The following is a 25,622-nucleotide window of genomic DNA, read 5'->3' as shown; positions in this document are numbered from 1 at the left end:
TCTGTGTTCCATGTTGAGTAACTCTGAATTATCATGTAAACAAATGACCCGACAGAATCGATGAGGATGTTGTGGTTACTGTGTCTGATACAGAGGCCGTGAGTTCGCCTCTGTCAGGAAAAAAACGTCTCCACGTCACGTATGCGTTCGGGACAGCAGGTTACAGGACGAGTCGAGATGCACCTTGAGACCTCTTGAAGCAGATCAGTAATATTGATAATAATTAGAATAATTGCTAAAGAATGTGGCGAGTTGACTGTAATCACAGAGAATCAACTTCAGACTGTATGTTTTGTTCTTGTTCAGACAATTTAAAAATTTTTAACTCATTTTGTTCAATGGAAAAAAGTTTTTGTTAAAAAATGTCTTTATATTCAGGAAAGTGAGCTTCTGAAAAAAGTTTTGGCAGTAGAACAAATCAGTTAGTCGATCGTCTTCATTGTTTGATGTCATTTTAAGCTGAATATCTTCAGCTGTTGGACTGTTGGTTGGACCAAACGACGCTGAAAGACGTCACCTCGACTCGTGGGAAACTGTGTCTCTGTTGTGTGTCGGTGGGCGGTCGCAGGAGGACTTGGCTCTGTGCAGGACTCCTCGGCTTAGCTTGCTCGGGTCTTAGCTCTGACCTACATGCAGCGTTGTCCTGGACACCGGCGGCTTCGTTATCCTCCTGACATGTGGGTCACTCGGGGCAGCGTGCCTTTTAAAGCCTCGACTGAGAGAAAGACCGAAGCTGAAGCTGAATTCTACAAACACACGTTCTGTTCCCACTCGTTAGACCGTCTCTCATCATCTGTCATGGCCACAAAAAGTCCATTAACCCTTAGATTTAGTCTTTTTTAGAATTCAAGTCACAAAACGTTGTTAGCAGTTATTTGGTGATGGAGTCGTTGTCTACATGAACATATACAGGAATATATTTTAGCATCTGTAAACGACTGAGGAACGTTTTTGGGGGGTTTATTATTCTGTTAATATTCTTTTAATAGCATGTTTTGGAAAGAAACGCAAGCAATGTTTGGTTTTTAAAAGATTGTTTTTTGGTTTTCTTGCCCCAAACTGATGCATAGTAAAAGGTGGACTTAATGTCTGATTTAGGACGGAGTTTACATTCATAACATTTTCAGGGTTGCTCCAGCTGAAGTAGTTCCATCACAGGCCTAAGCCTTAGACCCAGCCCTTAGTCGGGGTAAAGCCCTCCATGAAATGATGGTCAGCATGGAGCACCATTTAAAAGCTGGGATAGAGTGAATTATACCGGCTGATTTACATTGACAGTGTTGATGTAGTATGCAAACTACTCCTGCAACAGTACCTAACATTAACAAAACATTGTACTATATTATAGGCTGGCAAAGCTGGTACCTTCACTGAATCTGACATTAGACGCTAATGTTGCAGCGTTGGCCAGCAGATGTATAGAGTCAGATAACTAACATATACTCATTTATAACCGTTTATCAGTGTAGGCTGTCATTCTATGTTTGTTGGAACATTACAGTTCACTATCTGCTCACTAACAGGATCCTGTTATATCACCCTGTGTTGTAGTTTTTACCCCTCGATGTTGTTTTGCAGTTGCTGCAGATGAAGGTTGTGTAGTTATCACCGAATCGTTTGCATGATGCATGCACATCCAAGCACAACCACCAGCTACTCTTTCTGAGTCCACAGGTGCTTTTTAGGATTTAAGATTCAGGACTGTCATTGCGTTTGCTGTCTGGACGCTCTGACCTCTGACCTTCTTGTTCTTTCCCCTCTGCGTGACTCAGTCTGGATGACAGACATGTAAAAGCCTCACATGTGCCGTCTAAACGACAAACCTCCTTGTTTCCATATGAATCAGCACGCAGAGTGAGTCCTGCAGGGATTTTTGCATCCTACTTCCTACTTTCTTCGTCATCATCTTCTTCTTCGTCATCATCTTCTTCTTCTTCTGTTGTTGCTGTTGTTGCTGCTGCTGCTCAGCTTTTCAACGTGTTAAATCATCAGCAGAGTTCAGCAAAGTGAAATATCTGCTGTCCCTCATGGTTGATGAAGATGAGTTTTCTAACCAGACCTGGAGTTGACAAAGTCAGGGGCGTCCGCGCCACCTCCCTGTGGGACGCCGCTCCTACTTCCTGTTTGAACACAGAGGCCTCAGGCCGTGCAGAGGGAGGGGGGCATTCTTTAGTGTTTATGAATATTTATAAGTTCTCAGAGGCCTGAGAACACAAACATTTCACCTTTTCAAGCTGTTTTATCCACTCGTCACTCGTCTGGAACAACATGATTAAGTGTGTGTGCAGTGTGTGAGACAGACAGACTGTAAACTCACAAGATATTTAGGGAGAAACTAGATTTTCATATTTTGACCCATTTACTTTAGAAGATAAAGATATGTGTAATTTATAGTGTTTAATCTTCTCAAACACTTCTTTCAACCTCCTCTCACAGTCTTCATCGGATACTATTCTCAAGGTCTAGAATAAATAACACGTTATCAACTGAATAACTGATAACCACTGAATGTGTTTTCCCTGAACCTTAAGACTGAACAGCAGTATTTTATGTTTCCTGTATGTACGTAAAGGCCTGCATCCTCCTCATGTGACCTGTTATCTGGAATATAAAGTGATGATTAGTGCTGAATCCAGACAGATTCAGGAAATAAAGATCTTAAAGTAATGAGCACAAACGAGGAGACCGAAGCACTAAACTGTGAGCGCAGTTTCAGTTTCTGGCCTGTTCACGGGGAAACCACAGTCTGCTGGTTTGGTGTTTGTTGAACCCTGATTGGCCGAGCTTAAGACAAACTGTCTTCATCTGACGCGCCACTTCCTCCCAGGAAGACAGTCACCAGGCTGTTGAGAAACAGCGAGACATCAGCTTGAAGCTGTCGACATGAAGACGAGCCCGACCTGACGACTGCTCGGCACTGAACGCGTTGTTGAGGTAGTATGTCCGTGTCGGAGCGCAGCTGTCTGCAGACCAGCTGTTTTGGCTGTTTTGGAGGCCGCCATCTGCTCGTTCCTACTGCCTGGAGGAAGTCGGTGTGTACCGGACCATGAGTGGAAGCAGAACTCCCCCTGAGGGCTGTGAGGATCCAGTCCAGGGTTCCCGTCCCACCTTGCACCGCTGGCACCAGTACAGGAAGCCTTGGCGGAGATCCGACGGCGAGCCCGCTCCTGAACAGCCGTTGGACAGATACAAGTGGAGGACATCTGCCTGCCTGGCACCAAGGGCGGTCAAGATGGCCGCCCCTAAGGCCAAAGGACAGAACAGAGAGGCTCGTCACCTGCGGCTGCTCAGCCTCCCGAGGTCCAGCGCCGTCCCAGACGACTGCAGTGGAGATCAGTCCACCGCAGGCCAGGAGGGCCGGCCGAGGCCCGGCTCTCTGCGCAGGATCTTCCCCTACTTCAGATCCATGTCTGAGCCTGGTACGGGTGGTGGCTCGGGGAGGACGCCGGTCAGGAAGGTGGGATCAGACGCAGAGCGAAGGAGGCCCTCCATCAGCGGCTTCCTCACCTCGTTCTCCCGGAGGATCGGCAGAGTCCTCAGGGACGAGCCCGAAACTGAAGGAGGACAGTCTGGTAGGAGAGAAAACTTCTACCCCCCCGTTTTCACTTATTGTCTGACAGAAGGGAGAGATGGGAAGGATTCTGTCGATGTCATTGGTCAAATCAAGACAGGTGTATTACTGCAGGTTAAAAGTCATTGACATGAAAGATTCATCCAACAAATCCAATCCATGAGATGCTGCTGAAAGAGGAGCGTCAGACGAAATCCACTCTGTCAGCGAGTAAATGTCAGCGTCGAGTCAATATTAGAGCTAGAACGAGCCAATTAATCAATTAACAGAAATCGGCAATAGTTTTTAGAATCGATTCATTATTAAAGTCATTTTTGTTAAAGAGACATGTGCCTTTGTGCTGTAGTGAACTGAGTGTCTTTGGACAGAACAACGATTTATAGATAAAATGATAACTTCACATCAGCAGATTGATTAATAATGATGAATATTGTTCGTAGCTGGTGGAATTAAGCCGGTGTACCATTACCAGTAAGCCTGAGAATGAGACCTTTAGACACACCTGCTTCAGCACTAAACGAAGCGGCACACCTGGCCGGACGACAAGCTGCTTCCAGCTCGTACCGACAGTGTGTGGCAGGTGATAACACGCAGCCATCATTTACAGTCAGTCCTCCCAAGCCGTGTCAGTTACTTCTCGGCCTACCTGGTGACAAGTGAAATGGCAGCATAATATCAGGATCCTTCGAGAAAAGGTGGCTCAGTTGAAGAGTCGTAGCTACACACATCACTTATGTAAATTGGGCTCGGGCTCCAGTGAGCTAGCTAACTTAGCTGCAGAGCAAAGGAAATGCAGAATGGATAAATGACATATGTTTTAGCCAACGACGCGTGGAGAATATCTGGTGTTTTCTTCCCTCTGCTGCACAGAGACAGAGTGCGTTTCCTGATGAGAACCGTCCTCGTGGTTGTTCTGGGAGACGGAGTCCTCGTGCTGATCGAGAGCTTTAAAAATCAGCCTGCGGCTTCTTCGGGCACAAACATTTACATTCATTTAGAGCGTGGAGCGCTCAGCCGAGCAGCCGGTTTGAAGGTTAAGTTATGCTAATTGCATTTTCCACTAGAACATGGCATGATGTGCAGATGTAATATTTTGCGCCGGACGATAATGAATGTGTTTCCGTGCAGAAGTGACAGCTGATGCCCGCAGAGGAACCGCTGCCTCTGCATCCTCTGTGGTGTCAGTAGTTTCACAAACCGTCTCCTCTGACTTTTACCGTTTCTCTTATTTAATTCTCAAGGTTTCATTTGTTTTTTGAAACAACAGGAGTGAATGAGTGTATGATTGTGTCAGCCTGCGTTCATGGATGAAACTGCATGAAGCATCTGAGCAAAGACTTCTCAGTCTGTGTGTGGCTTTATGAAGTAGGCAGCAGAATCGCTTCTATTTTATTTCATTTAAATGCCTCAGTAATGATAGTAATGTGTGAGTGTGTTCGAGGCCTCATGTGATTGGTCAGTCACTGGTGTGTTGTTGGTGCTGTCATGTCTGCACGACGCCGGAGGAACGAGAGTGTGAACGTCTCTTTTCACTACATGAAGCAGCGATGAAAGGCCTTCAGAAACCAGCAGTGGAGAGACTTCAATCAGTCTTTAAGCCCTTACGCAAATAAAAATACTGAATATTTACATTCCAGAAGCTCGTCTTTATATCATTGGACTGTGACAGGTGTGTCACATGCTTCATCGCAGACGGTTTCGCCTCTCTGCCGTCACTGTGAACAGAAAGCAAAGTAAACAGAGAGGTTGTGTGAAAGTTTCCAGCAGGTCCAGAGCATGCTGGGTAGTAAAAACCACAGAGCTCTCACTTCTCTACACACACACACAGACACACACACACACACACACAGACACACACACACAGGGCTAATTCACCCTCCTGCTCTCCCACTCTGGAGTTTCCATGTGAAAATGAACAGCTACTGCTAATTGGAGGCTAATTAACCCGTGTGTTTGTGTGTGTGTGTGTGCATGTGTGCGTGTGTGTGTGCGTGCGTGCGTGCGTGCGTGCGTGCGTGTGCGTGTGTGTGTGTGTCTCTTCCTTTTGTATGTAAATTGACCCTCCACAATAAAAGCTCACGCAGTAACAAAAGCACCCTGAGCAGTTCCTCTGAGCTCATTAACCTTTCAGAGCTCTGGCCGGCGGCGGTGGGAAAGTGGAGGCGTTCCCTGTCGGCCATGTTGTTCGCATCGATGCAGACACATCTGAAAACACGTTGTTTTGTCTCAGTTTGGCGTCTACCCAAAGCTCTGTCTGGATAGAGAGTCAGCGGTCCGTGTCCCCTCCCTGCCTGTACAGGCTTCGGCAGGGCCGGCACATGTCATGTGTTCTGACGCTGGTTTTATGAGCTTGTTTGCTTATTTCTGTTCTGCCTGTCTTGTTCCTTATTGGCTGACATATTCCTCATTACACAGATGTAATCTTCAAGAAAGTGACATCAGCAGATCGATGAGCCTAAACCTTTGGTAAACCTGCACCAGGTCAAGTCTTTCTGCGTGAGCTGCTAGCAGCTGCATGGAGTCACCTTTTCTTTTTATCGGCCGGTTTATTGGTTGTTATCGTCAGGCGGCGTCAGAGATATGGACTCAGGCTCAAGGTTCACATGAACTCTCAGATTCAGAGCGTTGATGGAGGTCATGTCTGAGATGAGTCAGTGTGCGGCGAAGTTGTCTGCTCTGCCAGCTGTTGTTGATCTTCTTCACGTCACATCATTTCATTTTGCAGCAGGTAAATCACAGGTGTAATAACAACATTCAGGGCCTCCCTGACCTGCTGGGACCCTTGGTGCTGTGACACGTCAAAACGTCTGCTGCTTCTTGTTCTGTCTGTGAAAAGCAACTGGAACAAACCTCCATCAGGCCTCAGCCATCAGCCTGATAGGAGGTGACACCGCTGCTCCCCTTTGACCCCTGAGAGCACCCCCCCTCACCCCCTGCATGCAGGCTGCTGTCATGATTGACACTTCAGTGAGAGAATCTGCTTTGTAGATGCAAATGTGGAGACTCCTGCTGAAGTCAGCGGGTTTAAATATTAAACAGCGTCACCGTCGCTTCAGGCCGAACAACAAAGAGCCAGTAAAGTACACAGTATGTGAATAAAGTACACAGTATGTGAATTATTACACTGCAGATGATTAATGGCGGCTTGATTAGAGACTCCTCCTCCTGATCATAAAGACCTGAAGCAGTGACCGTCGTTTCTTCAGTTTTCTTCTTCACTCCTCAAGCCTTCTGCAGCGTTTGGTACTGCTTTACTGTACGATGACAAACATCATCACCGTCAGACATATTCCAGATATTTTTTGGATTGTTTTGTCCACTGCTGACATCAGAATCACTTACAGCCAGGGCGACGCACACAGGAGTGCTGAATTAGCTCTGAATGCTAACTTGCAGCTTGATTAAAGCTGGTCTGGATCTGTATCTGTGCTTCCACGTGTAAGCATCATTTCACTGCAGGTATTAATGTGTTCACACACCCTGCTGGGCTCATCCACCAGCTTTTCAGAGTGTTTTAGAATATCAGAATACCGAGATGTCAGCCGTGTGGTCGATATCTTATTGATCCTCTTTTGTTCCAGCAGAAACACTTGGGTGGCAGCTTGTTTTTCTCCAGCTTTAAAGCTTCCGGCGCAGCTGATGAATGTGAATGACATGAGCAGCCAGAACGACTCTTTTAACGGTGGTCTTGGTAGCGAGCTGGTATCTGCCGTCAGTCAGAGATGGTTTGTGAAGGAAAAGAAACACCACTCTCTCATTACTCTACTACCTGGAGCAGCTGCTCCTAAATGTTGAAAACTGATCCTAAATGATTTGATACTGGATTCAATGGATCCACTAAAATGCCACAAGCTGAGTTTTGTGAGCCTCAGAGGTCAGGACACATTCGTTCACCCTCACTCACTTCATCCCTCCATGAACGTGAACACATGAAAGTCACTGAACGTGGTTTCCTCTGGACGCGGAGCTGCTGGTTAACGAGTCGATGTGATGCTCAGTCATTATGTCACGGTCCTCGCTCTCTCGTACTGTGAGAGGACAGGCTCCCCGTGCAGAGTGTGAGTCTCAGCTAACTAACCCTCTGCTTCAGCTTCTTGCTGGGCTTCAGCGGTCCGAAGGGGCAAAAGTTCAAAGCTTCAAAGCAAATTTGAGTGTAAATCTAATTGAACTGATTCATTTTGCACAAACGGCTGCAGCAGCAGAGGAACCAAGTCCAGAAAGTCTGCTGTGTGAGCCTGTTTGTGCTGGAAAAATGAATATATAGACAAATAAAGAAGAGTCTCCTGAGCTCTGAGCTCTGAGGACAGATTTATCCTGATGTGTAAAGGGATTCCTCCAGCTGAGGTTAGTTCTGATAATAAACCAATGACCTCAGATCAGATCTGAAGTCCCACAGAGTGCGTTGAAGTGGCGTTTCAGGCCGTCACCAGAACAGTGTTGATGTGTGTGTGGCTGAGCTGAGTGCAGTATCTGTCCTCTCCAGATCAGAGCAGAGCTGCTGCAGGACACGATTGGCCCGCCGTCTCCGGCAGAACCTGCAGCCACAGACGCCTGCTCCTGCTTTCCATGTTCATCTGAACCCAGCAGCCACTGACACAGTGTCTGTCCCACGTCTGTGGTCCTCAGAGGACAGACAAACAGAAACAGGAGATCAGTTTGTTCAGCTCTGCAGTTTCCCTGCAGCCATGACACTCAACTGTAGCTCTTCCTGTTTAGTATTTATAGGCCGTGTGTAATGATTACAGTAATACAACAATACAAGTGTTAGCAGGCACATCGTTGGAGTGTAACGATACGTTTTCACAAACAGCTGCTGAAAGCTGTGAGGATTTGTTAATGATGGATCATTCTAGATAATTATTATTGTTCTACTCGTTAACTGCGTCACCAGTGATGGAGGCTTCATACAGAGTTGTATGCGTGTTTTCTTCTGAACACCTCAGAGGGAGGTCCGAAGCAGAACGGACGTCTCTGAACGGATTCGTTTTTATTGTTGCCAGCTGAGCTCATCTTTTCTCTGGAGCGTTCACTTTATTTACACATGAAACAAAGTGATTCATGCACGTCCTGGATGTGATCAGCGCCCAGCGTCTGACGAAACGAGGCAGGGCTGCGAGCCACACGTGTTTTTATGAGTGGTCAATCGAGGATATGATTGGTCACGGTTGAATGAATGTTTGCTGTTTTTACTAATGATCAGCTGATTGATTAACATCTGACAGCTGTGGTTCAGTGAAAATCGTTTGTGTTTCTTACAGTGAGGTTTTAATAAAGATTGTTTCGGTGTTTTGTAAAAGTTGTTTTCTCGCCTTCGTGATGGCGCTCGGCGGCTTGTTAGGTTTGAAATCTGAGTTCTGACACATATAAAAGAGTTGACACATGAAGCAAACAGCAGATAATAGAGGAGCTGGCAGGTTGTCTCCCTGCAGAGATCCTCTCATCGGAGGACTTCGCAGCTTCTTGCTGTTGTTTTCACAGCTTGATGGAGCAGGTAGATAAAAACAGTGTGTTTCTGGTGGGCTTCAGTCTGTTAATTGCTGTCATTTCCTCCGTCAGACAGAAGCTCCTCGGCCTGTTTAACACCTCGGTCAGAGCTGCTGCTGCTGCTCCGGGTTTACGGTCGCTGTTTGAAGCTTGTCGTCCTGAAAGTGAAACTGAGTCACACGTCTTAAAGAACAGTTTGAGATGAGCCGCAGATGTCAGGCCAGTTTGTCTGTTATTGTGTCTCTGACAGGGGGGAAATAATAACGTTTAGCTCCTCAGATGTTGCAGTTAGCTTTTTATTAGCTGCGTAAAACCTAAATAAAACAGCAGAATTGAGCGATTTGCTAATCCTTTTCCACCCACATCCAGCTGAATACATATACACTCATTCAGAATCTGTCTCCAACACGCTGGGACAGACACATTGGGCTTCATTTGTTTTAGTTTGAGCCTTTGCTGTTGTGTTCTAGTGATGTGGAGTTCTCTGAGCTGCTGTTTGGTCTTTGTTTTCTGTCAGTAGAATCATGTTGTTGACTTTTTACCAGAGAAACTCTCTGCTGTTTGGGACATGAAGGCAGTTTAAGGTATTTTTTTGGATGGAAACAAAGAGCTGCAAGAAGTTTTTTCATGTTAATGTGTGTGTGTGTGTGTGTGTGTGTGTGTGTGTGTGTGTGTGTGTGTGTGTGTGTGTGTGTGTGTGTGTGTTATCTGCAGCCTGGGTCAGTCTCAGCGACACACCCCTCTCTGTTCTCACTGTGGTTTACCCCCCCCCCCCCCATCCACTGAATGGTCCCATCTTGATAAAGCCATGATGTGATGTTCCTGTGCTGTGATTGGAGGAAACCTGGTGTATTTACTGGTTGCTATGGAGACCAGACCTGCCTGCTCCAGAGGGGAGTATACAGGTCGACAGACAAAGCAGCCTCTGTTGGCCTGTTTATATATGTGTGTGTGTGTGTGTGTGTGTGTGTGTGTTTGTGTGTGTGTGAGTGTGTGTGTGTGTGTGTGCCTGTGTGTTTGTCCTTGTGAGAACCTGTCAGGCTGTTAACCCTTTGGTACACCTGGAAAGCTGAGGTTGTGTTACAGTGTGTGTGAGTTCTATCCACTGATTGGTCGATTCGTGACGAAGACGAGTGATTTGAGACAATTTATGTTTTTTAGAATTCATTTAGAAAAGAAGTCATAGTGCTTTAGTCTCAATGAGTTTGCAGTTTAAGTAAAATAATATAAACTAAAATACATAAAGTTAACTGAAGCTGGCCGTCAGTTTGGATAATCTGCTCCCACTGACCTTTGACCTGTCTTCTACCCCACCCGCCATCATCAGGTTCAGACTCAGAGCAGAAAGCTGCTGGGCTTTTCCACGTGTGTGTTTTGTTGTGCTCAGGTTTCAGCTTCACTCATGAGCAAGGCAGCGCACCTGCAGAGCCACCACACACACAGAACGCCGGATATTATCAATGCATGGAAAAAAGTGTGTGTGTGTGTGTGTGTGTGTGTCAGGTGGTGGAGTCTCCACAGCTCTCAGACATTCCCAGTGGAGGCTTGGCCAGAGTCGCATTTCTCTTCACACACACACACACACACACACACACACACACCGAGTCAGCTCCAATAAATGCTTCTCATGCTTCTGAAGCACACACACACTCACATACACACACACACACACTCACACACACACACACACACAGACACACACTCACACACACACACACTTCATCCTGTTTCTGTTGTGTTCTTGTACACGTATGTCAGGGTCCTCTGTGCTTTGCTGACGTAGGCTGTGTGTGTGGAGATGTTCGACACGACGTGAGCAGAACGTGGAGGCGCTGTGTGGACGCAGCGGCGTAACGCTGTAATCCAGTTTGCTCTTAGAGTTGCAGTTTGGTACGTTTTTTGTCCTTTATTCAGAAAACTGTCCATTAATTTTTAACGTAACGGTTCAGGTGCTCAAATGACGTCTTTTTGTCAGTGAGAAGAAATAAATGACGTCAGTCATGCTCCATGTCGAGAGTCTGACAACTCGACTTGACTCTGATCTTTGTGCGTTTTGTAAGTAACTGAGAAACTGTGACACTCATGTTTGGTCAAAATAGTTCAAGCCAGAATCTTTCTTTTTAAATCTGTTGTATCACACAAAAATATCACTGACTGACACTGAATGCACCACAGCTAGCTTTCAGTTCATCTTAGCAACTGAGATACAATCACCTGATGAACGAGCCCTGCTAAAGGCTAGCTAGCCTCGCTAAGCTTTGGAGTCTTTATGCATAGAGTACATGGTCTGAGTGACATGTCACAGCTTCTGTAGCTGATTCACACTCAGCCCAAACCTGCTGGGTAAAACTGTGCTCCAACAGTCCTGTCCTCCTCCTCTTCCTCCTCCTCCTCTCCCAGAGAGAGGAGTCAGCTCTGCAGCACTTCCCACCACAGCTACAGCTCATCTCGCTGTCAGACACGTCTGACGTTTAGACCACGGTGTCGTTAGACCGTCACACAGCGTGATGGACCGTCACACAGTGTTTAGCTGCTAGAGAGCTGTAGACTTTAGTAGTGAGGTAATGAGGTTTATTTTACAGGTATTTTCATGGTTCCAGCTTTCCAAATTTGAGAATTCCCCACTTTTCCAACATGATAGTACATTGAGTGTATTTGGGTTTTGTATGTGAAACGTACAAAAAGGAACCAGGAAAGTAATCTGCAGATAAATCAATGATGAAAAAGTCGTAAGCAGCAGTTCTCGACCCGAGTGTTGAGACTGAACCGAACAGGAAGTCCCTAAAACCCAAAGGAGGAGCTAAAAGAAGATGATGACGGTTTACTGTTCGTTAACTACACCTGGGACACCTGCACCTGGACAGCCGTCCACAGACAGAGTATCACATGGATCCTCATCAGGAGACACTTTGTGCTTCCATACACTCTCAGTGTGGTGCTGAAGATGGTGAAGATGTTGAAGATGACTTGTGATCAGTGGTGCTTTGCTGATGAAGGGCAGGTGTGTGCTCTGCCAGGTGAGCTTCCACAGCGCCGCGTGTCAGAGGCATTTTAATAATAATCTGATCCACTGTCAGTTGTGTGTCGATGCATTATGATTCATCTGCTTGTGCGTTTTGAAAACCTTCATCTGAAGTATAAATATATCTAAATATAACAAAGGAGAAACTTTAAATGAGCTGCTTTGTGTTTGTCAGTAAATAGAAGAACCCCTTCAGTGCAGAGCTTCAGTTTATGTGCTCTCCACCAGTTCTTGTGGTCCCGCTTTAACCGAGAACTGAATGATGTGTCAGAATCAAACTCGCGGTTAGCGACGGTGTCTCTGCGCCTGTTGTTTCGGTCAGTACGTCGCTCTGGTTTCCAGCTGCTGGGGGTCTGGGGTCTACTCCAGCGTCTCCGGCAGCAGATGAATCATTTTCACGCCCGGCGAAGTCGCTGTCTGGCGCGGTCTTGTTTTGGCGCTCTGACAGGTGGCTCTGACCTTTCACCAGGCCTGGATCTTCCGGCAGCCCGGACAAATATAGAAGCTTAATCCATCCGCCTCTGCAGGCGAGGGGGGGGGGGGGGGGGCAGAGAGGACTTCCTGTGGTCAGCCGTCTCCCTTTGATTCATCTCACACAATAACACTGCAGCAGAGTTTTAGGGAGACTGAACAGTTTGTTGCTCCTCCCATCAAAGACAGAAACATGGATGAAATGTTTTTATTATGAGCAGCTGCTGTGAAATCAGTCTGAAAACAGGAGTCACAGAAGATCTTTGGTGGCTTTTACACTGCGTTCAGAGTCGTGGGGGCTGTGTACAATAGGTTTATGTGTCGTGATGATGGAAGCAGAAAGTTCAGTTTGTGAGGCTGAGATCTGATGTTGGCGAGCTGAAGACCAGGACGCTGTGACTGACTCGGGCTGTTAAAAGGCTGATTTCCAAAAGAAGCTCTGCGTTGGATTGTTGCTGTGGATAGTGAGGCTCCAGAGCCCGGCAGTCACCATGAGTCCTGTTAGCTGCACGCTGAGCCGTGTGGAGGTTTGCGTGACGCTGGACCGGAGCGGGGCTGAGGTTCAGGCAGGTACGAGGCGTTACGTAAGTCTGGCAGCCGCCGGCCCTCCTCTCCTTCTGTCTCTGATCTGGGAGCAGCCCGCCGTCCCGTCCCCGCTTCCCGTCTTTGTTCAGCTCCGCTCGTCCGTCAGCTCGGAGGCGTCCACGCGTCTCGGCGGTGGCGGCAGACCTCGGATCCGCTAATTAGCTGAGCTCGAGTCCCTCTGCGCCGCTCGGAGACAGAACAGAAAAACTGGCCAATTAGTCTTCTTTTCTTCCTCCTCGGCCGCCGCGCTTTCACTCAGCAGCTCTGAACAGTAGCAGGTGTGACTGCCTTCAGATCTCTGAGGGGTTTCTGGCCCCGAGCTTTGACGTGGATGATTTAGTATGCAGCCAGAAATAGGCCGCTGAAAATGTAGCTCCTCAGCTGCTTTCTGCACAAACGCCTGGTCCTCCTTCAGCTCCGCTCCACTTCCTGTGGCTGTAATCCATCAACAAACCTGCACATTATTCTGGAGCCTCTTCTGTCTGAATGAAGCTGCTGTGTGCAAACCAGACTCCAGCCTCTGTGGGTCATTAAAGGAAGGTGGTGTTGGCCTTCTCCACAGCCTCCAACCCCTTTAGTTTCAAGTTTCATCTTATTCTGGATGAGCGTTATTAGCACTTCAACCAAAGAGTGACTGTTTAATGATGTTTAGACCCGATGAGGTGAAAACATTCATCACTTCACAAAAGAAACGCAGCAAAAAGTGGAGAAGTCCTAAAAACCAGACATGATTTCAAACAGCTGGTGACCAGCGCGATGGTCCGTGTGGTCGCTGTTCTGGAGCTTTTCTTTTCAATATTATCAAATTTACATATTAAAACTTCAGAAGTTCAGGACTTCTCGCTCATGTTGACTTAAAAACTGAGCTTAACGAGGCTCGTTCTTGACCTTTTCAACAGCGTTTTGTGTTGTCGGCACTGCTGAGATTAACTAAATTAATTTAATTCAAACATCCACTCGCACATGAAAACCGGGCGACTCATCCTGCTGAGGAAAAGCTTCACAATCACACAGTTTTTGTGGTGAAGAACAGGATTTCATTTTCCTTGCAAGGCAGACTTGTGAGATCACGAGATCACCTGACGTGAGAGTTAGTTTGTGGCCAGTCAGCTCCTGTGACGAGCTGCGGGCGGCTACAGGTGTGGTTCAGAGGTGACGACAGCGAGAGAAGTTTCTGTTCTTTTGAAAACAACGATGCTAATGTCCTGAAGAGGTTAGCGTAGCTGCTGCTGTAGAATCGGTTCTATCAGACCTGAAGACTTTTCTTCATGAAACGTGTTGTCCTACTGCGTCATCTGGTTCACTGCTGTGATTGGTTGAAGTTAGACGTGATGGACAGGTGGTTCATCCAATCAGCTGTCAAGTGTTTTTTAACCTTTTAACCATCTTGTGACGCTTTAGATTCATAACCTGAACTGTTAAGAACCTTGTGAAGGCTTCTTCAGACGTTCTTTACTGTATTTACAGGAAGTCATCTCCAGAATCTCAGCTGACGGTGTTTCAGCTTCATCACTGCAGGTTTCTTCCCTTCGCTCCTGCTGTGATGTGATTTAGTTTCAGGAACAACAGTTTGAAATGTGGAAGTGATTACAGATGTTTTACAGCTTCCTTGTTCTCTAAAACTTTGATTTGAAGCTGAAAGGGGTCGAACCACGATGGAACAAACAATATGTGGAACTGTCACAGGCTGCCGGTCACTGCGTGGGGAGGGACATGAAGATGAAGTGGTAATTATGTGTATTTATAGATGACACTCTCATCTCTTTGGTCATTGAGGTCTTTCTGAAAAAGAGTGACGTGTCAGAGAAATAATCCAGGTACAATTCAACAGAGTGTTCACACACAAAAGGCTGAAAGCTTCAGAGAAAAGTTCTGAAGATTAAGATGAAGAGAGTGGAGTGGTGGAGGCTGTGAGGGGTTAAACAGCTGTTTACTGCAGCTGAACAATAAACTCTGAACTTACTGACGTTTTATGGTTTCTGTTCAGGGAACTCATAAACTGGAGAACTCACTGTGGCCACTTAGAGTTAAAACAGCACATTTCCTATGGAAGTTCTGCGCTGGGTTTACCGATAAACCCAAAAACTAAGCTGTCAAGTGAGAGGAGGAGTATTCTGTCCAACCACACAGTCTTTGAAAGATCAGCACGTTTTTCATGATCTGAACCAAACACGATCACTTCAGATAAAGAGCGTGATGCTGAGAACAGACAACATGTGAACCTCAGACGTCTCTGCTGCTGAAGAACAAAGATGCTGTTGCAGCGGTTCTGGTGGATTTCTGCCAGCAGCAGCTGATGGAAGTAACTGTTGTTCAGATTTACTCATTTTAAGGTTTGTTTTTAGTGACCAAGTTAATTAAAATCCTGGCGTCTGCAACAAGACAAAAGTACAGCAATGTTCATGTTTGACATGTTATAGCAGGTGGAGTTCAGGTACAACATAGTGTGACTTATCTTTAGGTTCATGAGACCTTCTTTCAGACTTTATTTTTGTTTGCATTCATTTAAAACCAGGTCAGAGGGGAAGTTTTGGAAGTCTGGCGATGACTGAAAGCAAACAAGTCGTGACTGTTCACACCAAAGTAGAGAAGAAGATCTGACTTTACTGTATGTGCCGACACTTTATCGACGAAACTGTCGTCTCTGGACCCGTCGATCGATCCAGATCACTTACAGACGAGAAAAGCCACTAATGTTGTAAAAAATATCACGGGATCCGGCAGAGTTTGGAAAATCCTGGAAATGATCACATCCAGGACTGAGTGCTTCCTGTGTCGGCGTCCTCCTGGCAGACGAGACAAACTGCAGCTAACGCTTTAATTCACTCTGCGATCAAGTGTCCATCATAATCAATTAGAGTCATTGTGTGTGTGGGTGTGTGTTTGTGAGAGTGTGTGGAGTGTTTACCCAGCCAGACAAACGCTGAATGATCCCAGCACAGGCAGGCACAGTGAAAGCACCATCTGTTTACTCTGCCCAGCCGAAGAGACGCCGCTTCCAAACAGACGAAGCTTTTGTTTAACACTTTACACTGATTCACTGTCGCGCACGCACACTCGAACACACATGCACGCACACACACACACACACACACACACACACACACACACACACACACACACAATCAAAGCTAAGCACCTTTAGAGGAAAAGGCTGTTTTCAGATCAGAAGCTGGTTCCTGTGTTGGTCAATCAGTTCAGCCTGACGTGTGACTGAATACTGGCTGGATTGACATGAGATTTTCTGGATTGGATATTTTATTTTCCCTCTGTTCCGCTTCCATTAACAATCAGCATTTCTTTCATCTGTGTTTCTGAAAACATGAAGCTTGTTCCTGACGTTTTTCTTCAACATGCTTCAGCTCCATGAGGACGTACCAGCTCGGCCTCACAGATACTTGTGTCATCGTGACCCCGTTTGTCCATAAAAACTGCCGTCCTTTTAATTAGGATCAACTTCATGGCAGAAAATCACTCCAGATGAACATGAACTCCAGAAATACTCAGCGTTCCTGCCACAGATTCTTCTCATCGTGGCCGAGCACCTTCTCATGCAGTTTTTTGGCCAATCAACCGGCAGTGATGAGGCAGAAATGTGCTGCAGTGTTTCAGGCTGTGTGACGTTGCTGAATTCTCCCAGACTGAAGCGGACTGGGCTGATCCGGCATCAGTGTGTGGGTCCCCTGTGCAGCAGCAGGGCAGGTCTGTCTAACACGCTCTGACATGACCTCTGACCTCCGCTGAGTCAGCTCTGCTGTGTGTGACAGAGTGTCAGCTGAGATCAGACAGCTCTGCTCATTCCTCCAGACACCCCTTTCATTTTTAATCCCCCTCCTCCTCCACTCTGGTGGAGTGATGAGGAGCAGGTGGATGTGCAGAGGCACAGCGCCCTCTGCAGGTTGAGCTCAGCCTGTCTCCTCCCTGCTGAGCCGAACGCTCCTCTTAGTCTCAGCTAAAAGTGCAAGTACAGCGGTTTAGCTAGAGACCATGTTGTGATGGATCGCAGGAGCTGCGACACCCTTGAGTACTCAATACTACATTATGAGTACTCAGTACTGACAAGAGACACGACTTCACTGGTTTTATAGAGGCCACGAGGTGAACATGTTGGGAACGCTGGTTTAATGTTAAAAGTTTTATATTTTATAAACTTATCCATATATTTTTTAATTGTAAAAGCATAGAAGTATTATATAATTATAATAAAATATATCATATATAATAAAATAAAATGGAAGTACTCGAGTAAAGTACAAGTATCTCAACATTGTAGAGCGCCTGGTAAATGTACTTGGTTACTTTCCGGCACTGCAGATGAGACACTGACTGACAGATGGTCAACAGGGGGCTGAATATTTCCAGATGAGGAGGAAACACTCACTCAGTGACTGACTCATGTGGAAGTGCAGGACCCGTCTTAAATGCCCGGGCCTGTTGGGGCCCCTGAGGGTCCAGGAGCCCCGGGGCGGTTGCAGCTGGTTATTCAGCCTTGTACAAAGTGTTTAAGTGTTTAAGCATTTAAATGTCTTGAATTATCAACAGGACGCTGAGTGTTTAAATCTTTTTTTATTAATGCAGCTTCAACATGACTTGTGTGTGTGTGTGCGCGTGCGTGCGTGTGTGTGTGTGTGCGTGCGTGCGTGTGCGTATGTTTCTAACACGTCCTGTGTCTGTTCTCAGATGTTAAAGGTCCTCCGGCTCACCGGTTCTCCTGCGGTCAGAGTCCGTACACCGACAGTGGAGCCTGGGAGAGGAAGTTCTGCATCCTGACTGACAGCCAGCTCATCCTGCTCAACAAGGACGACGAGGTCAGAACTCGCTGCTGTTATACACGCCGACGCATCGGCGTCTTTATTCCTCTAGACAAAACCTGTGTGTTTATTTTACTCCTCGTCTCATAAAGGTTTGGTTAGAGTTAAAAGTCTGGATCTCCACAGCCATTTTTGAATTTAAGGTGTGTCAGCAGTGTATGGATCTGTCAGTTCTTTTAATTTTAATTGATTTGATTCGTCACACACCTGGTTTAGTGCAACACGAACAAACAATGACAGGTTCTTTAACACACCAGCCCCCTGCAGCCCAGCTGATAACTGTAGACAGCAAACAGTCCACAGCTCCAGTCTGAACTTAGTTTCAGATGCAATAAACACGGTCCAATTTAAAGATACTGAACATCCAGTCAGATGTTAAATCACATTTTAGTCCTGCAGTAGCACACAGTGACCTCCTTCTCCTCCTCCTCCTCCTCCTCCTCCCTCAGGCTGCAGGGGAGGCTCAGGAGAGCCCTACAGACTCAGCCAAGGGTCGAAGTCTCCGCAGGACCGTCAGCGTCCCCTCAGAAGGACAGTTCCCAGAGTTCCCAGCAGAGGGCGCCACCGTGCTAGGTAAGAACCAGAGTGAAGCATGGTTGCCATGACAACGAAAGTGCCGGTGCTGTGAGCTGCTCCAACCTGAGACCAGGAAGTAAAGATTAGAGCACAACAGAGCTCAGTAACGTCTCATTATGTAACACCACGCCTGTGGATTACCTCTGTGTGTGTGTGTGTGCGCGCGTGTGTGTCTGTGTGTGTGTCTGTGTGTGTCTGTGTGTGTGTGTGTGTGTGTGTGTGTGTGTGTGTGTGTGTGTGTGTGTGTGTGTGTGTGTGGCCTAACCCATCAGATATTAGCAGGGATTACACTGAGAACAAAAGAGCGGATGTGATGATATTTAGACTGTGGAGGTTTGTGTGTGTGTGTGTGTGTGTGTGTGTGTGTGTGTGTGTGTGTGTGTGTGTATGTGTGTGTGTGTGTGTGTGTGTGTGTGTGTGTGTGTGTGTGTGTGTGTGTGTGTGGTTAACTGAGGACTGCACATTGTGGAGGATTGAGGATGACATGGAATTCCTGGAATATGCTGAGTTTTGGAGAGGTGTGTTTGATGTCTCACCTTTGCTGGAATAAAAAGCTGAATCTGGTATCCTGACAGTCTGCGGTCCGGATCACACTCCAAAAACACTGTATCCCACATTTCCCACAATGCACTGTGGTGCGTCTTTCCCGTGCTGGTAAACAGCTCCACACCTCCAGTTTGTGAAAGTCCAACACAGGGATGCAGTTCTGTTTATACGACATTAGGTCTCTGCATACGTGCAGAGCGTGCACATGCTCCGTATACTGAGTCTCTGGGTTATACGTTATGTGGACGTCCACACACACTATTTATTCCAGCCTTCAGCAGAATGAATGGGGCACCATCTTGGTTCTCTTAATACATCCACAGGATCCACACACGATTCAGAATAAACCAGATGAACCTTGATGACACCACTGTGACATCATCAGGGTTATTTCTCTGGAGGAAGGTATCGTGGCTCGGAGTTGCTCTTTGAAAGTGTCTCCTGCAGTCTATGCAGGTTTTCACCATATTTCTGTCTTTGCTACTGAAATACTTTCTATCTCGTTCTATATATCTTAAACTCAGAAGTCACTTATTCTAACGACTCTGTTTAGGTCGTCACCTAAAGTTCCAGTTACACACAGTGTTTAAACTCTTTACTGGGTTTGGGAGCTGGACGAGTGGTGGAAAGTAACGAAGTACATTTACTCACGTATACTTTCGAGATGCTTGTACTATACCTGTACCTGAGCCATTGCATTTCATTCTGCTTAGCACTTCTATTTCTACTCTACTACTTTGTACAAACTGATGATAAATGCTGAGTCATGATTGTCGCCGAGCCTTCAGCAGTATAGAACATCATTAAAACCAGCTCCACCTTCACCGGCTACAACTGTAAAGTGATGAACACTTTAATTCATCGGTAATTATGATCTAATAATAATATATGCTGTATTATCAGAAATGGGCCATTCTGCATCATGTACTTAAACTTCTGGTCCTTAATATGTATATTTGATGTTAACTGTTGAAAGAGTATTTCTGCAGTGTGCTTTTGCTACTTTCACTTACCTCTGGCTACCACCAGTCATTAAGACTTAATGTTGTGCAGCTTCGTTGTGCAAGTTTTTCACTTGCTGACAATTTCAGATAGTTATTCATGTGTTTTACAGCTCAGGTAGAAAAACACACGTTTGTAATAAACAGCTGCTGCTCCTTATTGAAGCTCTGATGTCGTACGTCAGGTCCACAAACTCATGCTGCCCAGCTGAGTTCAGTTTAAAGTTTGGGAAAGTCTTTTCATGGTTCGTCCTCCTCAGTCAGGTGAATGTTTTCCTCTGCTCTTATAATGAGATGTTCGGGTGCAGCCTGTAATTTTCCTGCTCCGTGTGGGAACGTTGCTGTGAACGGGGAATGTCTGGAGGACAAAGGATCCAGTGTCCGTTCGTCCGTCTGAAGGAGTTGGACTGACCCCGCTGCCCCCTGTGGGACGCCTGGGCTGAGGGGATTCCCACCCAGAACTGCAGGGGTCCAGAGCTGGTTTCATATGCGAGCTCCGGGACCAGAGGAGACCCTCAGGAAAAACCAAACAGAAAGTTTTAATACTTTGATTCAGACTTTTGACGGTCAGTTTATCGATCAGTTAGTGGACGGACAGAACGCTCCCACCCTGCTCGCCGCCCTCATTCAGCCACAGAGAAACTCATTCATTCACTGACCTCCTTAATCCCCCCCACCCCTCCTCACCCACCACCCACCGGCTGAGGGGGGAGGAGGTCATTTATATGTTAATCTGCCCTGTCAGACCACACAACAGACCTCTAACAACCAGTTTGGACTGGGTTTATACTGAGATTATACTGGGATCAAATCAGGATGTAAACCTGGTTCATTACTGGATTAAAAGTGATTTTGGTTGATTTATTATAATTTATAACTAGAATTACACTATTTAATGCTGGATACTTGTTTTATCTTGGGTTTAATGTTAGATTCATACTGGTTTCATACCGGTTTTAATCCTAGATTTACTGTTTACTGGCTTCAATCATGAAATTTATACTCAGTTTTATGTTTGATTTATACTGGGTCTAATGATGGATTTATGGTGGTTCTGATGCAGGATTAACAGTATTCTGGGTTTGATGGTGGATGTATGCTGGGTTTGATGGTGGATGTATGCTGGGTTTGATGGTGGATGTATGCTGGGTTTGATGGTGGATGTATGATGGGTTTGATGGTGGATGTATGCTGGGTTTGATGGTGGATTTATACTGGGTTTGATGCTGGATGTATGCTGGGTTTGGTACTGGATGTATGCTTGGTTTGATGGTGGATGTATGCGGGGTTTGATGCTGGATGTATGCTTGGTTTGATGGTGGATGTATGCTGGGTTTGGTGCTGGATGTATGCTTGGTTTGATGGTGGATGTATGCTGGGTTTGATGGTGGATGTATGCTGGGTTTGATGGTGGATGTATGCTGGGTTTGTTGGTGGATGTATGCTTGGTTTGATGGTGGATGTATGCTGGGTTTGATGGTGGATGTATGCTGGGTTTGATGGTGGATGTATGATGGGTTTGATGGTGGATGTATGCTGGGTTTGATGGTGGATTTATACTGGGTTTGATGCTGGATGTATGCTGGGTTTGGTGCTGGATGTATGCTTGGTTTGATGGTGGATGTATGCGGGGTTTGATGCTAGATGTATGCTTGGTTTGATGGTGGATGTATGCTGGGTTTGATGGTGGATGTATGCTGGGTTTGATGCTGGATGTATGCTGGGTTTGATGGTGGATGTATGCTGGGTTTGATGCTGGATGTATGCTGGGTTTGATGCTGGATGTATGCTGGGTTTGATGGTGGATGTATTCTGGGTTTGATGGTGGATGTATGAGGGGTTTGATGCTGGATGTATGATGGGTTTGATGGTGGATGTATGCAGGGTTTGATGGTGGATGTATGCTGGGTTTGATGGTGGATGTATTCTGGGTTTGATGGTGGATGTATGCTGGGTTTGATGCTGGATGTATGCTGGGTTTGATGCTGGATGTATGCTGGGTTTGATGCTGGATTTCTGCTTGCACCTCTTTTTTATTGTCAAACTGTGAAGGACGAGCAGCAGCAGCGACAGTAGCTGAGATATAATTTCAGTCCACAGTCTAATTACAGTGTTGACAGACTACTCATTAACTGTCTCTGCTCTGAGACGCCTGCAGCTCTGCAGCACATCCTCCTCCTCCTCCTCCTCTTCACCTCTCCTCTCCATGTGACAGACTTTTACTGAAACTGGAGGTCATGATGTCACCAGATGAGGTCACTGATTACAGTTAAGTGATCTGCGTGTGAAAACGGCCAGAGGCCACGTGGACGTTACACCTTCACTCAGACACATGCCTACCTGTAGAGCACAGGTGAGCCTCCGTCAGGCTGCAGGTTGTAACCCCACAGAGATCTCCACAGGATTTTTTTCCAGGCTTATTTATAGTTAAAGGTTTATAGCTACAGTATATTCTTTGGAAAGGTAAAAAAATCAGTGGCTCATTGCACAAAACAATCATCAGCAGGGCTTAAGTGTTGCACATTGTTAGTCACACCTTTGTTACCTCAGTGGAAGCTGAGATTTCACACTAGGCCTTTGGCTCATTGTATTTTCTCACCTATTTACTGGGAATGATTTTTGGGATGATGCATGCTTCCCATCAAACTGATGTCCTGTGGCTTGTATGGTAATTAGGTCTTTTACAGGATAAAGGAAAATTTCTTAAAATGTAAAAGATCTCGAGGCGTCCTGGTGGACATATTTAACACACACACACACATACACACACACACACACACACTTGGAGAGTACCAAGTGTTTTTTGTTGTGTCCTCAGTTGTTCTGCTGCTGGATTGAGGTCAACCTCAGACTGACTTCAGCTCAGGATCTGCTGCATTCCTCAGTCTGCTCTCCACCTGTCAGTGCCACCACAATAAAACCACACATCCTGCAAACTCACCTTCAAAATAAAGACCTGTAAACATTCTGGATTCAGTCCATAAACGCTGCAGTAAAACAGTTTAACATTTCTCAACCTGTAAAATTGTAGCCTGAAGCTGCATCTTGTTGTGGCTCATTTTTATACAACAGGAACTCATCAGAGCATCAGCAGACCTCAAAAATGAAAATTATTACAGATTTCAAAAGTAAAAAATGACCTGTTATAGCACATGCAAGTTAATCCATCATGAAATCAATCAATCAAAACAAGTGTAAACTTTCAATCAGCAGAAAGATCATCAGGAACTGTGCTCTGCTGTCATGCTTCAAATCCATTGCTATTATCATTTCATCATTATTTTACTGCCCTCCTCTTCCTGAGATAAAATTAAATACAGCTATATATCCCCACAGAGAATAGCGACAATTGACAGCAGCAGAAGAAACAGGCTGATGAGACAGGAAATAGATAAATAAATGCAAAAAGTAGGGAATTTAAAATCTATACATATTAAAACATCTAAGGTCATATATACATTTATATGGACCATTTGAGTTATTTGTGTACATTTTAGAAGTTTTGACTTGCTTAAAAGTTTATCTTTGTTGTTCTTCTACCATACAGGGCTGAATGATGAAGGTCCGCCCACGCTGCAAAACAGAAATAATGTGAAGAAATACAGAAAATATTCAAATACTTTAAACTAGAAGAGAATAAAACAATAAAGCAGGGAATTAGATAGAAGAGAATGTGTGACAGCAGCACTGAGCTCTAAAATCATTATTAGCATGAAATCTGAAATAGAAGGCGGATATATAAACACTGCAGCTTCCAACACGGCTCATGTTTCCGGGACCTTTATTGTGAAGGTCCGGGCCGGAAGTGTGTGTGTTAACCGCTGTGTGCTGACAGGCCGAAGCTGCGTTCACACTCATGCGTGTTTACTCACAGCGGACATGAGTTAACCTGCTCCTCTGATGGACTTTGTGGGTGAGTCTCTGATTTCAAACACTTTGATTAAAAATCGCACTTCCGCTGCTGAGGCAGCGCGCGAGTCGAGTCTCGCGCTCTGCGGCCACTTTGTCACAAAAAAAAGAAAAAGCGGTTGCGAAACAGGCGGAAAGCTGTGAGGAGTGTGAGGAGCCTCCGCCTGCAGCAACCTGTGGCTCCAGCCCCCGTTTCCTCCCTGAAACACCGCTGAACGACATCCAGCCGATCCGCTTATCGATCAGGATGAGCACCAGTACTACCGCAAAAATACTCCGTTACAAGTTAAAGTACTGCATTCAAATTCCTACTAAAGTAAAAGTAAGTAATAGAAAAAAGTTCAACCAGGAAAATGTACTTAGTTTTTAAAGTGCAGTAAAACGTACCTGTGACTGTTCTACTGTTCTAATGATCGATCTGATCTATCTGTTCTACTGTTCTACTGTTCTGTCTGTTCTACTGTTCTACTGTTGGAGCTTTGCTGCTCTGTAAGACTTCATTGAATGAAATTGAAAAAAAATGTACAATCATTAAAATAATCCAAAGGAAAAGCAGCAAATATTTTCAGGAAGCATCAAATGTTTGTCCATGAAAAATAACTTTTATCAAAATGCTCGATCATTAATTATCTGCCAATCAGTTAATCAATGTTTCAGCCTTACTTGTATACTTTAATATATTTTGTGTGTATAAACTTAAGTAATGTAATGTAGTGCTGTAGAAGTAAAAAGTGGAATGAGATTATTGTAGTACAGTACTGCAGTAAATGTACTTAGGTGCAGTACAGCAGTGAGCAGACGTGCAGGGTCATGGCAGGACGTCATGTGTTGTGATGGAGGGGGGCAGGAGGTGATGCGAGTTAGAGGGGAGTTATGTCATTCACTGTGGGACAGGGAGCAGGTGGAGGTGCTCTGGCTGTACTTAGGTTATATAAGAGCGGGTGGTGCAGTGATGTTTGACCTGCAGACAGGTGGAGGTGTGCGAGGAGTCGTCGAGGCCCCCCCTCGCCGCTCGGCTCTTCTTCTCCTCTGCCTTTACGTGCAGCGTCCACGCAGTGAATGACATTTCTTCCAGCTCCGTGCACTCGGCTGCTCTTCATTATTAACGGATGCTGTGACAGTTAGCCTAAATTGTGGCCCTCCAGCTGTCCCCAGTTCAGTTATAATTAGATCATTGTGTCCCAAATTTACTTAAGATTACTCTGCTTTTGTGTGAGGATGCACCCTACATGAAGTGGATCTGTCTTTAAAGGACCGTGTCTCTGTCTTCTGCAGGGCTCGGTCAGCTGGTTTGTGTCCACGTTGACATTAAACCAAAGTTTGTTTCAGTTTGTTTTTAACCTTCTGAGCTGAAACGTTCAGAGAAGCTGCAGACAGAAGATCACTCCCAGTATCTGAGCAGCTGAGGAGGTTCTAGAGGACACTCGTCCTCCAGCTGCTCTCTGTCTCCCTCTATCTGTCTATCTGTCTGTCTCTGTCTGTTTCTCTCAGCCTGTCTCTCTCTCCCAGTCTGTCTGTCTCCCTCTATCTGTCTGTCTGTGTCTATCAGTCTGGTTCTCTCTCTGTCTGTCTTCCTCTATCGTCTGTCTCTCTCAGTCTCTCTCTCTCTCTATCCGTCTGTCTGTCTCTCTATCTGTCTGTCTGTC

The 25,622-nt window shown here is 45.8% G+C and overlaps 1 protein-coding gene across 4 annotated transcripts in view; it reads left to right on the top strand.

Moving 5' to 3' along the window:
• The window catches only part of rasal2 (RAS protein activator like 2), a 72,519-nt gene that overhangs the window by 7,877 nt on the left and 39,020 nt on the right, over nucleotides 1-25,622 (top strand). For 2 of the 4 annotated variants that reach the window (XM_041948492.1, XM_041948491.1), the window contains exons 1-3: nucleotides 2,847-3,572; nucleotides 17,814-17,941; nucleotides 18,394-18,517. In XM_041948492.1, coding sequence (XP_041804426.1) covers nucleotides 3,047-3,572; nucleotides 17,814-17,941; nucleotides 18,394-18,517 — 778 coding nt within the window. In that variant the 5' untranslated portion in view covers nucleotides 2,847-3,046. Of the gene's footprint in view, nucleotides 1-2,846; nucleotides 3,573-17,813; nucleotides 17,942-18,393; nucleotides 18,518-23,885; nucleotides 23,981-25,622 lie in introns of those variants that run through there. The other 2 variants (XM_041948493.1, XM_041948494.1) reach the window with 2 other exon arrangements.

This window comes from Chelmon rostratus, chromosome 12 (assembly GCF_017976325.1).
Source record: "Chelmon rostratus isolate fCheRos1 chromosome 12, fCheRos1.pri, whole genome shotgun sequence".
NCBI lineage: Eukaryota > Metazoa > Chordata > Actinopteri > Chaetodontiformes > Chaetodontidae > Chelmon > Chelmon rostratus.
The sequence above is the reverse complement of the archived record's forward strand: the minus strand, read 5'-3'. Positions and strand labels throughout refer to the sequence as shown.